Here is an 11924-nt window from a genome sequence, read left to right as displayed (position 1 = left end):
GTGTGAAGAAATTAGCGAAAACCATCATCTTACGTAACTGCGAGCTTGCAGTAAGTACAATGATGCCATATTTAAAATATTCAGGAAGGAAACAAGTAGCGGCAACCGATCTGTAACGTCTCTGATCGAGGTCATGTCTTCAGTAATCTTGATTTTTCTGCAAATACAAATGTAATGTTACTGTATAAAAATTCTCCCACCAAAACATATGAAGCATATGTTCTCCTTTGGCGTGACATCAATCAACAATAATGGCACTTTTGCATCAGTGTAAAAAAAAAAAAACAAAAAAAAAACTGATCTCACTGCATAGTTACCTTCATCTGATGGTATATCCAGTCCAAAAAATAGGTAACGTTGCCATAAACACCAGCTTTGTTCAGGTCAATGCAACTTTCTGGCCAAATATTTTCGCCTATAAGCCACCATAAGCTGTCCCTCTGCAACACCAGAGGCCCACCACTGTCGGTCTGAAAAAAAAAATCAAAATCCACACTATCTGACTTATGAATCATGACTGAGTATTTTTCTTCTGTATTTGTAATGCATTATTTATTACAAATTACTGTAAATCCAAAGTTGTTAGTTACATTATAATATTAATGTATTTGAAATTACATTACACTACTAATGGATCACTTTTACATTACTCTCACCAACATAGCTAGAAATATGGATTTGACATTTTAAATGCTCATTACACACCCGGTGGCAGGACCTTAAACTAAACTTAAGAAAACTTACATGCTCAAAATGATCTCAAAATAAATATTCTTACTCCCATGTACTTATAAGTGTAAATCACGCCCAGATTGCTGGAAATGTAAAATAAAAATGAACTAATAAACAAAGATTCTCTGCATACCAACAATAAACCAGCGCCATCTCAAGGCAACCAAATGAACAGCATTCACTTTATCAAATGCTTTAATTAATAGTGTAAAATAAATTTAACGGGCTTCGAAGCATTTTTTGGGCTATATATCATAATGCATTTTAACGCGCATTACTGTCCTTTGAACCAAGTAAAACATGACTAGTTTTTGTGTGTGTAAGGCATTACACTACCGTGTTGCAGCAAAAAGTAATGCGTTACAGTAATTACATTATTTTTGAAATGCATTACTCCCAACACTGATGTTAAACATGATGATTAGACATCGATCCAAAGTGTTCAGTCAAAAGTGAAACTGTCAGTAAATATTGTTTAAGAGCCACAGTATATATTTTTTAAAAAGCTAAATAAAGTACTACAAATATAGTAAAAACTCATTTTCTCACTACCTACATTTTAAAACTTACTGGATAATTTAGTGAAACCTAGTCTAATGTAGTAATTCACCACATTTCCAATTCTTGAGCACAGCTTAATACTGAAAATCAATAGGAGATGATCTCCATGATAAATGCCAAGCTATTATTAATCATGTATTTATTCTATTACTAATGCTGCTTAAAGCTCCACATTTTTAATCATCTTTACCTGGATAATGCAAGCACCAAAACAAAACAAAAAAACACTTTGATCACTGTCCTTCATCAGCACTGACGGATGCCCGTTGCACCAATGAACCAATGATGACAGGAATGTTAAAAAAAAAAAAAAGTCAAACTGTCAGGATTGCATTTTTCATCCGTCGTCGTAATCATTGTGATAGACATTACGTCAGATGTCCATCATAGCTCCGTCACTTGTAGTGTATATATCTTACAGATAAAATATAGACACATGTTAATGAAACTGTCTTCTATAGTTGTGGGGCATGCAGGTATAAATGAGAACCGACATACACCATTTCAGTAACATGAACATGATCCTCTGTGAGATGAAATGTGGGTTAATAAATATTATGATGTATTAATAGGTTAAACCCCTTAGCTGGCTTTGTTTTCGTGTTACACTTATATTCTTGAGGTGTGTTTAAATTGCAGTGTAACTTGAAGAACCACAGACATGGTGCTAACTTTAAGTCCAAGTATAAAAACGGAAAAAATAATTAGTATGAGCAAACGTCGATTACAATTTTGGCCAGCTTTAAAAAAATGACGTACTGACGATGATGGAAACAGGGTTGGGCTCTGACCAATGCCGAACCAGCAAAAAATGTAAGTTGTCCACCTCTGCTGTTTTCCCACTAACCTTCCAAACAGCATTTTGAATACTTGTGAAGGCAAAATTGCTGTACAACCTGAGCAAGAATATGATGATGATGGAGTGAGTCAGCAATATTTTAGTCTTGATCTGCACATCAACAACAGAGTTAACTCTTTCAGTGCCAAGTGTTATCCAAAAAGGGTAACAGACAATTTTGAGCATTTTGATGCATCTTTCAAGGTCCACAGAATTTTGTACTGTCTGACTATGTACACATAGGTGGTACTACAGTATTTGAATTGGATTCCATCTCGATTCCATCTCGAAAAAGAAAGCAAGATCCTTATTCCATCCATTCTATAGTAATCACTGTTTGAAAAGAGGAAATTTGAGTGACACCACGTTATTTTGGACAAAAGCAGAAAATTTGCTTTTTGTGAAAAGATGATATATATATATATATATATATATATATATATATATATATATATATATGATATATATATATATATATATATATATATATATATATATATATATATATATATATATATATATATATATATATATATATATATGTGTGTGTGTGTAAAGCTACATTACTACAGTGCTTGATTGGCTTAATATTAAGAGGAGGGCTGGCCACGAGTGTCATTTCATTCATAAAAAAAAGTATAGCTGTATTTTTGTCAACGGCGCACAACCTAAGTATTTTACAAGGAGTTACAAGGACCGTTTTGTGACATGTCAACTGCAAAGACGCGCTGTATGTAGCCATCCTCACTTTACACGCGTCAGATCCGGTCTGCACCCGTTTGGTACACAGCATTTCCTTCGATAGTGTCCCTTTGTAAGAGCTGTCACATCCCGCAGTATCCGTGAGTGAGACATGATCCTCGACCAAGTACGGTGATTCTGAGGGACAACATATGATGCAAATATGTCAACTTCACGTTCCGGCTTCCCGACCTGCTTTCAAATTTTGTCTCATTGTTTTTATTAAGTGGATTTTTCATTGACTAAGCCAGATAGCAGCTTTTGTAATTTCTTACCTCCATCGACTGAAACACCATATCCTGTTGTCCAGCCATTCAGTGGGACAGAGATGTTTAGACCAACATTTGGGAGGCATACAGGACCAACATTACTGGAGGCTATCGAGACAAACCCATTCAGTATATCAAAAATACTTCATTTAGGATATTCATCTATTTCAGGGGTGTCAAACTCATGGTGAGCCACGTTGTCGTTTCTGTCAGAGTGCCGCAATGACTGTGGTCAAACAAATTTTGAGTGTTTGACACACAAAGTTTTGAGATCAGAGGCCGGTAAAAACCTTTCAAAAGAGAGATTGGGGACAAAGAATGGTTGTTCTTTTCATCCCAAGATTTTAAAAGTTGAAGACAATTTGCAAGTCTGGTATTTTAGCCAGATACTTGAAGTAAAATTAGTATTTTACGGGCCACATAAAATGACGTGGCAGGCCGGATATGACCCCCGGGCCTTGAGTTTGACACCTGGAAATAATTTATTACTATTATTTTTGTTTTAGTTATTTGTACATGCTTGTGTATGGATAGATTGAGACACAGCTGTTTGTTGATTGGCCAACAGAGAATTGTTACTTGTGTATTTCCTCTTGATTATTTCGTTCCTCTTCAGTTGAGTACTATATAAAAAGGCTGGGTGGATTTGTATATTTTTTGTTTGTACATATTGAGACTACACTTTTTTAAGTCCGGCATATTTGGAAGAAATGGAGGTAAGCTTGGTCGCCTTGTACCTGTGAAGTCGAGAGGTTTGCCAAGCTTCATGAGAGCGATGTCATTCTCGAAGGTAATTTCGTCAAAGCCTTCGTGAGCAATGACACGGCTTACAGTGTGAGCAGGGTTAAAGTGAATGCCCAAAGGTTCCACAAACCCTGCGTACACTGACCAGTCTGCAGGACTTGACGACCTGCAGAGGAGGCACAAACACAGAGGAGCAGCTTTAAGGACGCAATGGGCAACGATAACTGCAAGTTCCGACCCGTGAGCACTCACATTAGAGCACAATGGGCCACTGTGACAATCCAGTAGGGGGAAATAATTGCACCTCCGCAACGGTGGAAGCCTGCGAGCTGCAGGCTGACTTGCCATGGCCACGTCCCAAGGGAGGCAAGCTTGCTCCTGGAGGCCATGCTGGAGTTCACTCCTCCTGTACAATCTGAAGGGAGTAAGGAGCAGCTGAGAAACAACAAAGCATTCATTCATATGCTCTTCAACACTGCTCATTCGAAATGCATTTTCTCCATTAGTCTCGAGGCGTGAGCGATTCTTACAAGCAAAAAATAACTTGGTTACTTTACTGATTCGCACGTTTTGACAAAACCGGGCATATGTTGAGGATATTTTGAGTTATTGTCAAAAAAAAAGTTGACTTCAGAAATGTCTGTTTTTGGACATAAAACAGCCTCCTTAGGTTTCTACTATCATTTGCCAAGAGCCAAAAAGTTAAAATTGTAATTAAAAGTGTATGAAAAAAAAAAAAGATTAGTAGACGTTTGCGTTCAAACAAAGTGGGGACATCTCATTGACAGCAATGCATTTCCTGGCTCCTAACCTTAACCATCACGACAGATTGCCTAACCCGAAACCCTTACCCTAACCTTAACCCAAATCCAATTCAAACCTATACGCTGAAGTCTTGGCCTTCAAAAAGGCGTCTGAACTTGCGTGGTCCACTGAAATGGTAACCATATGTGCAAAATTTAAATGTCAAAGACAGCAAAACCTGGGATTTGGTCCCCACCATCCTTTAATAGTGAAACTTCATGTACATTTTTGAATTTGACTTAAAAAGTCCAGAGTTGTCCTGCATTAGATATACTGTAGTGCTAATGCATTATGGCGGCCAATATTATGGAGCACATAATAACAGTGGTACGTCTACCAGTAATTTCGTCATGCGAATCTTTCACAAGTCGAGCTGCTTTTTAAATGCAAATAGCCTAATCTGTTCCAAGCCCCCAAACATGCTCCTAAACCCGTTAATGAAAATTATTTTTGAATGCATCAGAAATGGTAACAAATACATATTAGAATTACATCAGTGCACAATAATCAAAATATATAATGTAAAGAATGATTAAAAAAAAATGCTCCTAAACCCTTTAAATTAATCATATTAATTGTAACAGTTGAAAAAAAAAAAGAAAAACGCTCCTAAACCCTTTAAATTAATCATATTAATTGTAGCAGTTGATAATATGAATGCAGTTCACTTGTTTGCCTTGAGATGGTCCAAGTGTTAGTGATGAGTGCAGAGACACATTTTTAGGATGTTTAATTTTCTACATTTTTAAAGTACATTTCCAGTAATCCAGGAATCATTTACAAATCCACATGAACAATCATATTTATGTTTTAGATCATTTTGAACATGTAAGTTTACTTAAGAGTTATGTGAAGTGCTTCCTGTGTGATGTCATTGCAGAAGTGCTAACAACATGAACGTCAGACAAGACAGTTCAAAGTGGTATATGTGTTTTGATGTGAATATGTCCAATGTTAGTCGAAGCTAATGTCAATTTTATGTTTATTTGTTCTACAGTGTAAATTGTGGGTGGGAAGTGCGAGCGCTGGTGTCTCGTGTCTCATATTAATATGCCAACAATGACGCCTTTAATATCTTTAATTTTCTCTCGTTAGTAGAAACCAAATTTTTCCACCAAGGCGATTCGTAAGCTGATTTTTTTGTAACAAGAAGCATTCGCAAGTGAAGGTACAGCTGTATCAGCATTGCTGATAACAACATACATAGCATTGCTGATTACAACTTACATTACAAATACATAAGAACAAAAGTACAAATATGAGAAGCTATACCTGTACATCGCAGTGTCACCACCGTGTTGCCTGGGCAGTTACTGCTGCTGAAGGTAAAGAAAACAAAGATAGAGATTTATTTATTTGATATGTTTTTTAAGTTATGTTTTTAAGTTTAGCATTCTGCCAACCTTAGAGCAAGCTGTTGCACTATGGGTAAATGCGGGTTTGGGTCCGATTTCACCATCAAGAACGCATCATCAGCTTGCGCCTCATGTAGGCCTGATGTAACACCTGTGCTCCTGTCAATGCAAATAACAACCTGATTAAAACACATCCATGGAGCGTGAAACACAACATGTCTTCTTACCCACTGTAGCCAATGTCCCTGCAGCTTGCTTGGCTTTGTTGAGCCGTCCAGCCATAAGAACAAACAGCTCTCCATTGTTTGGCTTGAGTGAAGATCTGAAGCAGGAAAGCGGAGCCACGAAGCCTCACTGGTCACAGATAGAAAGCGGAGCAGTTCTTGACAGTGATTCTCAAAATGGAACCCCTTGGGGTCCATGGCCTGACTGCAGGGGGTCCATGAAATAATTTGGGTTATTTACTCATTCAAATCCAGAAATGTATTTTCACGTTTTTTTAAGATTCCGGACATTAAATCCCAGATACTTACAGATACTCTTAAAAAATGTGGCATAGAATGGGTTCACAAAATATATACATTTGTGTTAACTTCATCTTATTGTATACTGTATTAAATTGTGAATGTATTCATGACTCTTCGATAAAGCAATCAATTCAACCAGTGTAATAAGTGTAATCTTTTATTTAACTACTTCCACCGTTAAACATGGTGGATCAATATGGCACCGCCTTCCTGCAGTGAGCGCCCAGTTACATCACGTTCAACGTGAGGCCTCTAATGTCGATCTTATGACTCAATTGGCTATTGCAGCAGTCTATTAGAAATATGGGCCCGTACACAATAAGTCATTGCACACTGCACAGAAGCCTTCAAATGTTCAAGTGAATGCCCAAGCGCCTTCGGGCTCAGGCACACATGAAGTCTGCCTGGCGACACACGTTAGCTGAATTCTAATTGGCTAAAAACTCTACACTAAAACTGCAGCACTTGCAGGAGCGTAACCATATGGATATGACACAAAAAGAACAAAAAATGGAGAATAATTTTATATATAAAATATATATACAGTGTCACGAGATTAATCAGTTCTACGGTTGGGGTCGTAAGGCTGATTTGCCGTATGAGGGACAATCCAAACCTATGTTAAATAGCTAATGTGTTTAGAACCCCAGGTAAACACATAAAAATTGAACATACATATTAAAAAATTGGTACCAAAATAGTATAGTAAGTGCTACGTATATATTATATACATGTACACAATCAGAAAACATCGTAAATAAAAAAAAGGATCTATAACCTTTGAGTGCCACTTGTTTAATGCCGAGATTCCCTAATAAGGGTTATCTCCAGCATCGCTTCCATATAAAACATCTTCTTACATCTCCCTTTAACATCACTAGCAATCTTGGGACTCAGGGCTAACCCTTTCAACTTTGAATTAAGCAGTAAAATGCACTATAAATATGGTTTTGTAACGATTCACACTCGAACAAAGCTTTACCGTTTCACCATTTTGAAACAAATGAGGCCGACCAATAGCAGACCACCATCTCTCTGAGGAGACATCGACCAATAGCTGAACAGAATTGTCATGACACGTTGCAGGGAGGCAACTGAAAATAAGTGTAATTACCTAAAAATGGCTGCAGATGGAGACAAAACAACACAAATACAGCCAAGCTCCTAGGGTCATGAGTTGTTTTGGGTGCAAAGTCGGGAAAATGTCATCAAGAGGGGATGAAAAAATCCAGGTTGCAACATGAAAATAACATAAGTCAGGGATGTTGTAACACGGGGGTCCACTATATTTAGTAAAAATACATTTAATATAAAATTGATTTTTTTATTATAGTTATTATAATTATCAAATCAAATCAAATCAAATTTTATTTATATAGCCCTAAATCACCGAAGTCTCAAAGGGCTTCACAGAATGAAAAGAGGTCATACAGAGACATCTTTTCAATGTAAGGTACACAACAGCATCCCCTGTCAAAGCTCCCAGAAGGGGAAGGAAAAACTCAAAAACCCCAATTTGGGGAAAATCAGAAACCTCCAGAAGGGACCACAGGTGGGAGGAGCCCCCTTCCACCAATAATTATTGTAGGTTAAGATAATGTCAGGTTATATTAGCCCAGCAGAGAAGGCCTTGCTGGCCCTGACGGACCACCACTGGGACCAAGCATGCATTTTGACCTTCATTTTATTTCTTAATGACATTACTTACGACAGTGAGCTTCATCCTGGCCCGCTGGACAGTCAACCACTCCATCACACCATTGAGACTCCCACACGCAGCCTGTATTACCACCACATGGTATTCCATGCACACAGGTGGAGGAATCTAGGGGGGAAAAAAAAAACCAACAACAAAAACAGCACAGGGACTTGTGCCCTTGGGAAGAAGGAGCACACAAAAACATACTTACAATAATAGGCCAAGAGGATACCCACGACCAGCAAGAGGAGCAGCAAGCAGATCACAGCAACTACACTACCCTTGACACACCTCTGCTTGAAATCTCTCACAAAGCAAACAGTATGATTATCAAAAACACAGGGTAATCTCAAAGGAGCAAAGCCCAATAAATGTCACTGCAATCGAAAGGTTAAAAAGCCCCCTCCTCTCCACATATTTTTTAAACATGAAAAAATAAGTTTTCACTTTTTGCAAATATTTAGAACAGCACATCATACCAATTCAGCAATTCCATACACAAAAACCTAAGAAGCACTACGTAGGCCTGTTCTCTGTTGAATTTAACTTTTAAGTTAGAAATTTTTGCATTCAATTTTTAGGACCTATGTTTAGACATTGGATATAATTTTATTCAACTGTATGTGCAATACATATTATGATTGAAGCAAGAAGGAAAAACACATACAAAAAATGTATCCCTTCCATCTGCGCTATGAAGTCTGCGACAAACAGGCAAATTAAACATTTCACAAACCTGTTCCCATTCATACAAGAAAATAAACCATGGCTCCCTGCACGTAAGCTACATCAGCTTTGTGTTTAATGGTTTCACATTGACTAAGGACATTTCTGACTAAATTTAGGTCATTCTTTCTGTATTTATATTTTCTGTTTTGAATCGAAAGTACCTTTTCGCTGCGGAGTCGAGCGGGGGATTTCAGTCAAAGACTTTGGGGCCAGATGGTGAATATACTGAGGCTTCACTTCTGACCGGCTAGGGCAACGCAGCCTGTCAATTGCCACCCACTAAAGAGTTCAGAGTACAATTTTAGACATGCGGTCCCTTTTTCATCCATTTGCTCAATACAAGAATGACTCTTATTATCCATGAGAATTTTTAACAATATCCGACCAAGGCCATTATTTTAAGTGCGACAATATGCATGTTTAGAATATATATTCCCTAATCTGTGACCGATTTGTAACATCAGTACAGTGTTTCTCAAATAGTGAGGCAGGCCGCCCTAGGGGGGCGCGGACCAACAAAATCATGGTATATATTTATATAACTTTAAAACAACAACTTCAAATTTATTAGCATTTTTTTTCTACTGTAAAAATAGTAAAACCACAACATCACTATTAATCATGAGTCATTAACATTACTAATAATCAATCAATAAAACATTTCAGATTTTTCGTTTATTAAAAAATTCAGCTCATTTTTTGACTTTAACTCGAGGGCCGGATTAAACCCATTTGTGGGCCAGAACCGGACTGTATGTTTGACACACCTATTTTAGCCAAACCTTTAACCTGTAGAAATGCTATAAAAAAAAAACAACCAAAAAATAGTTAACGGTTGTTGAAAGTTTTTTTTTTTTTATATTGCTTTCTCCTTGTGTCAATGTTCAAAAAAATACAGTTTGGGGAATACATGTCCAATTTTTATAGATAATAATCTCATTTATGGTCTGCGTGGCAAGTGGTGTGTGTGTGGGAGGGGGGATTAGCAAAATGTTGAGCACTGAATCAGATCAATTCAAAGATGAAATTCATCCCTGATTAATAATTTGATACTTTTGTAATGCTCTTTATCAGACTGATTTCAAAGTGCCAGACTTAAAAATCAAAGTCAATCAAAAACGAGGAGCAACAAGTGAAATCATGTCAATAAGGAAGAAATTACACAGGTTATTAACTTCAAATATTAGAAAAAAAAAAAAAAACTTACCTGATTGGTGCTCATTTCTATTTTCCTAATTACATTTATTCACTCAATATTTCTGTCAGGAAAAACTGTGTGAAAAATGTTCCACAATCAAATTTGAAAAGTAACCACTGCCAGCTGAGGTAAAGATGAAATAACTCCTATTTTTGACACCCTGCTGCTTAAAAGGAAAAAGAAAAGTCAGCACGCTGTGTCATCAGTGATCAAATGAGTGATGGTGAGGCAATGAGGACACGCCTCGTTTTCTAACATCTGAAGTGTTCCAACTCGGCTCCACAACATACACAATGAACTTTCTTCACTTGTCTAAACACTCAGCGACATGTTTGTGTACACAGTGCAAACACTCCAATATTGAAAGTTTTTGTGGTTTTCAGTTTGGTTTATTTCAGCTGTATTTAATAACAACAGAGCATCAATAAATGAAAACAAAAAAATCTGCATGACCAAAATAAGTCAATCATGCACATGTGCATTTTAATTTTTAATGTAAAAATGAACATAAGTGTACAATTTACACCCAGGCCTGCCAGCCCGGGAAGAGTCTGCTGAGATTTTTGGGGTCCATGGCCTGTTGGATGAGCAGATTGACTTGGCCGCCCACAGAGAGCACCGTGCCGCCCTCCACTCCCTTTAGCTTCTCCTGCAGGCGCAGCAGCACTCTCTCTGCCACCTTGTTGAAGTTCTGGCTGTCACTATGAGAGGAAAGAGCAAAAATACTATAGAATTGTGTTCTGCATATCTTCTCTGAATGGTGAATGGTGGTGAAGGGGCGTATAAAAACCTGTCAGTATCTGGTAGGGCTGCACGATTACAGCCAAAATAATAATCATGATTATTTTGGTCATTTTTGAAATCACGATTATTAGTCACAATTATTCATCAACACCTCTATTTATTGCCTTTTTTAAAAGAAGCGGTATATAAAAAATCTTTCAAGACTTGATACTTCCAAATAATAATAATAAACTAAAATAAATAAAAAAAACAAATTCACAAAACATGGCAAAAACTTGGCAACAGGGCAACACAGCTAACTTACTTGCCGAGTGCAAACCGATAAAAAAAATAGCCTACTTAGAACCAAACACATAGTCTTAAGCAAATTTTAATCAATTTGCAGTCAAAATGTCATTTTCTGTCATTTCAAATCGAATTAATTCAAATTTTTTTGCCAATCGGACTGTTCAAAATTGGTCTCAATTGACATTTGGGAAGCGATGCCCCCTGGTGGTAAGATGGCAAAGTGCTTGATTTGGCTTGTGATCAAAAAAGTGCTTGACTTTTTAAAAGTTAATATCGCCGAAGATCAGCTTAATTAATCGCGGCAGCCAATATTGTGATCACAATTAACATTTGATTAATTGTGCATCCCTAGTACCGTGGGCCCCTGGTTTATGAGATTGATCCATTTTGCGGTTGGGATCATAACGCGAATTCGCCGAATGACGGGCAATCCAAACCTTTGTTAACTAGCTAATGCGTGTAAAACCCCAGGTAAAAAGATCAAAATCGTAAAAACCGGATTCAGTTGAAGTTGGGAAATTGTGTAAAATGTCAATAAAAATAACAATTTGAAAATCCTTCTCAACCCATATTCAATTGAATACACTACAAAGACAACATATTTAATGTTCAAACTGATAAACGTCAATGTTTTTTGCCAAATAATAATTAACTTAGAACTTCATGGCTGCAACACATCCAGTAGAAGTTGGGAA

At 37.2% G+C, this 11924-nt stretch overlaps 2 protein-coding genes across 2 annotated transcripts in view; both read right to left on the bottom strand.

Moving 5' to 3' along the window:
- Positions 1-71: 71 nt before the first annotated feature.
- On the bottom strand, positions 72-10273 carry LOC148416281 (transmembrane protease serine 2-like). The gene is made up of 13 exons (XM_088428248.1): positions 10207-10273; positions 9161-9278; positions 8482-8574; positions 8280-8396; positions 6272-6398; positions 6093-6203; positions 5962-6005; positions 4138-4300; positions 3879-4051; positions 3148-3249; positions 2880-3010; positions 318-470; positions 72-157 (listed from the first exon to the last, which is right to left on the bottom strand). Exons 1-13 carry the CDS (start codon positions 10219-10221, stop codon positions 140-142), a joined length of 1365 nt encoding a protein of 454 aa, XP_088284374.1. The 5' UTR covers positions 10222-10273; the 3' UTR covers positions 72-139.
- A 385-nt stretch (positions 10274-10658) lies between these two features.
- atm (ATM serine/threonine kinase) overlaps positions 10659-11924 on the bottom strand; it is a 39879-nt gene continuing 38613 nt past the window's right edge. The window contains exon 63 of the mRNA XM_088427459.1: positions 10659-10898. Within this exon, the coding sequence (XP_088283585.1) occupies positions 10718-10898 (181 nt within the window). The 3' untranslated portion in view covers positions 10659-10717. The remainder of the gene's footprint in view (positions 10899-11924) is intronic.

Source organism: Hippichthys cyanospilos, chromosome 11, assembly GCF_059441005.1.
Source record: "Hippichthys cyanospilos isolate Australia breed blue-spotted pipefish chromosome 11, RoL_Hcya_1.0, whole genome shotgun sequence".
In the NCBI taxonomy this organism is placed as follows: Eukaryota; Metazoa; Chordata; class Actinopteri; order Syngnathiformes; family Syngnathidae; genus Hippichthys; species Hippichthys cyanospilos.
Note: the sequence above shows the minus strand (reverse complement) of the source record. Positions and strands in the feature narration are given on the sequence as shown.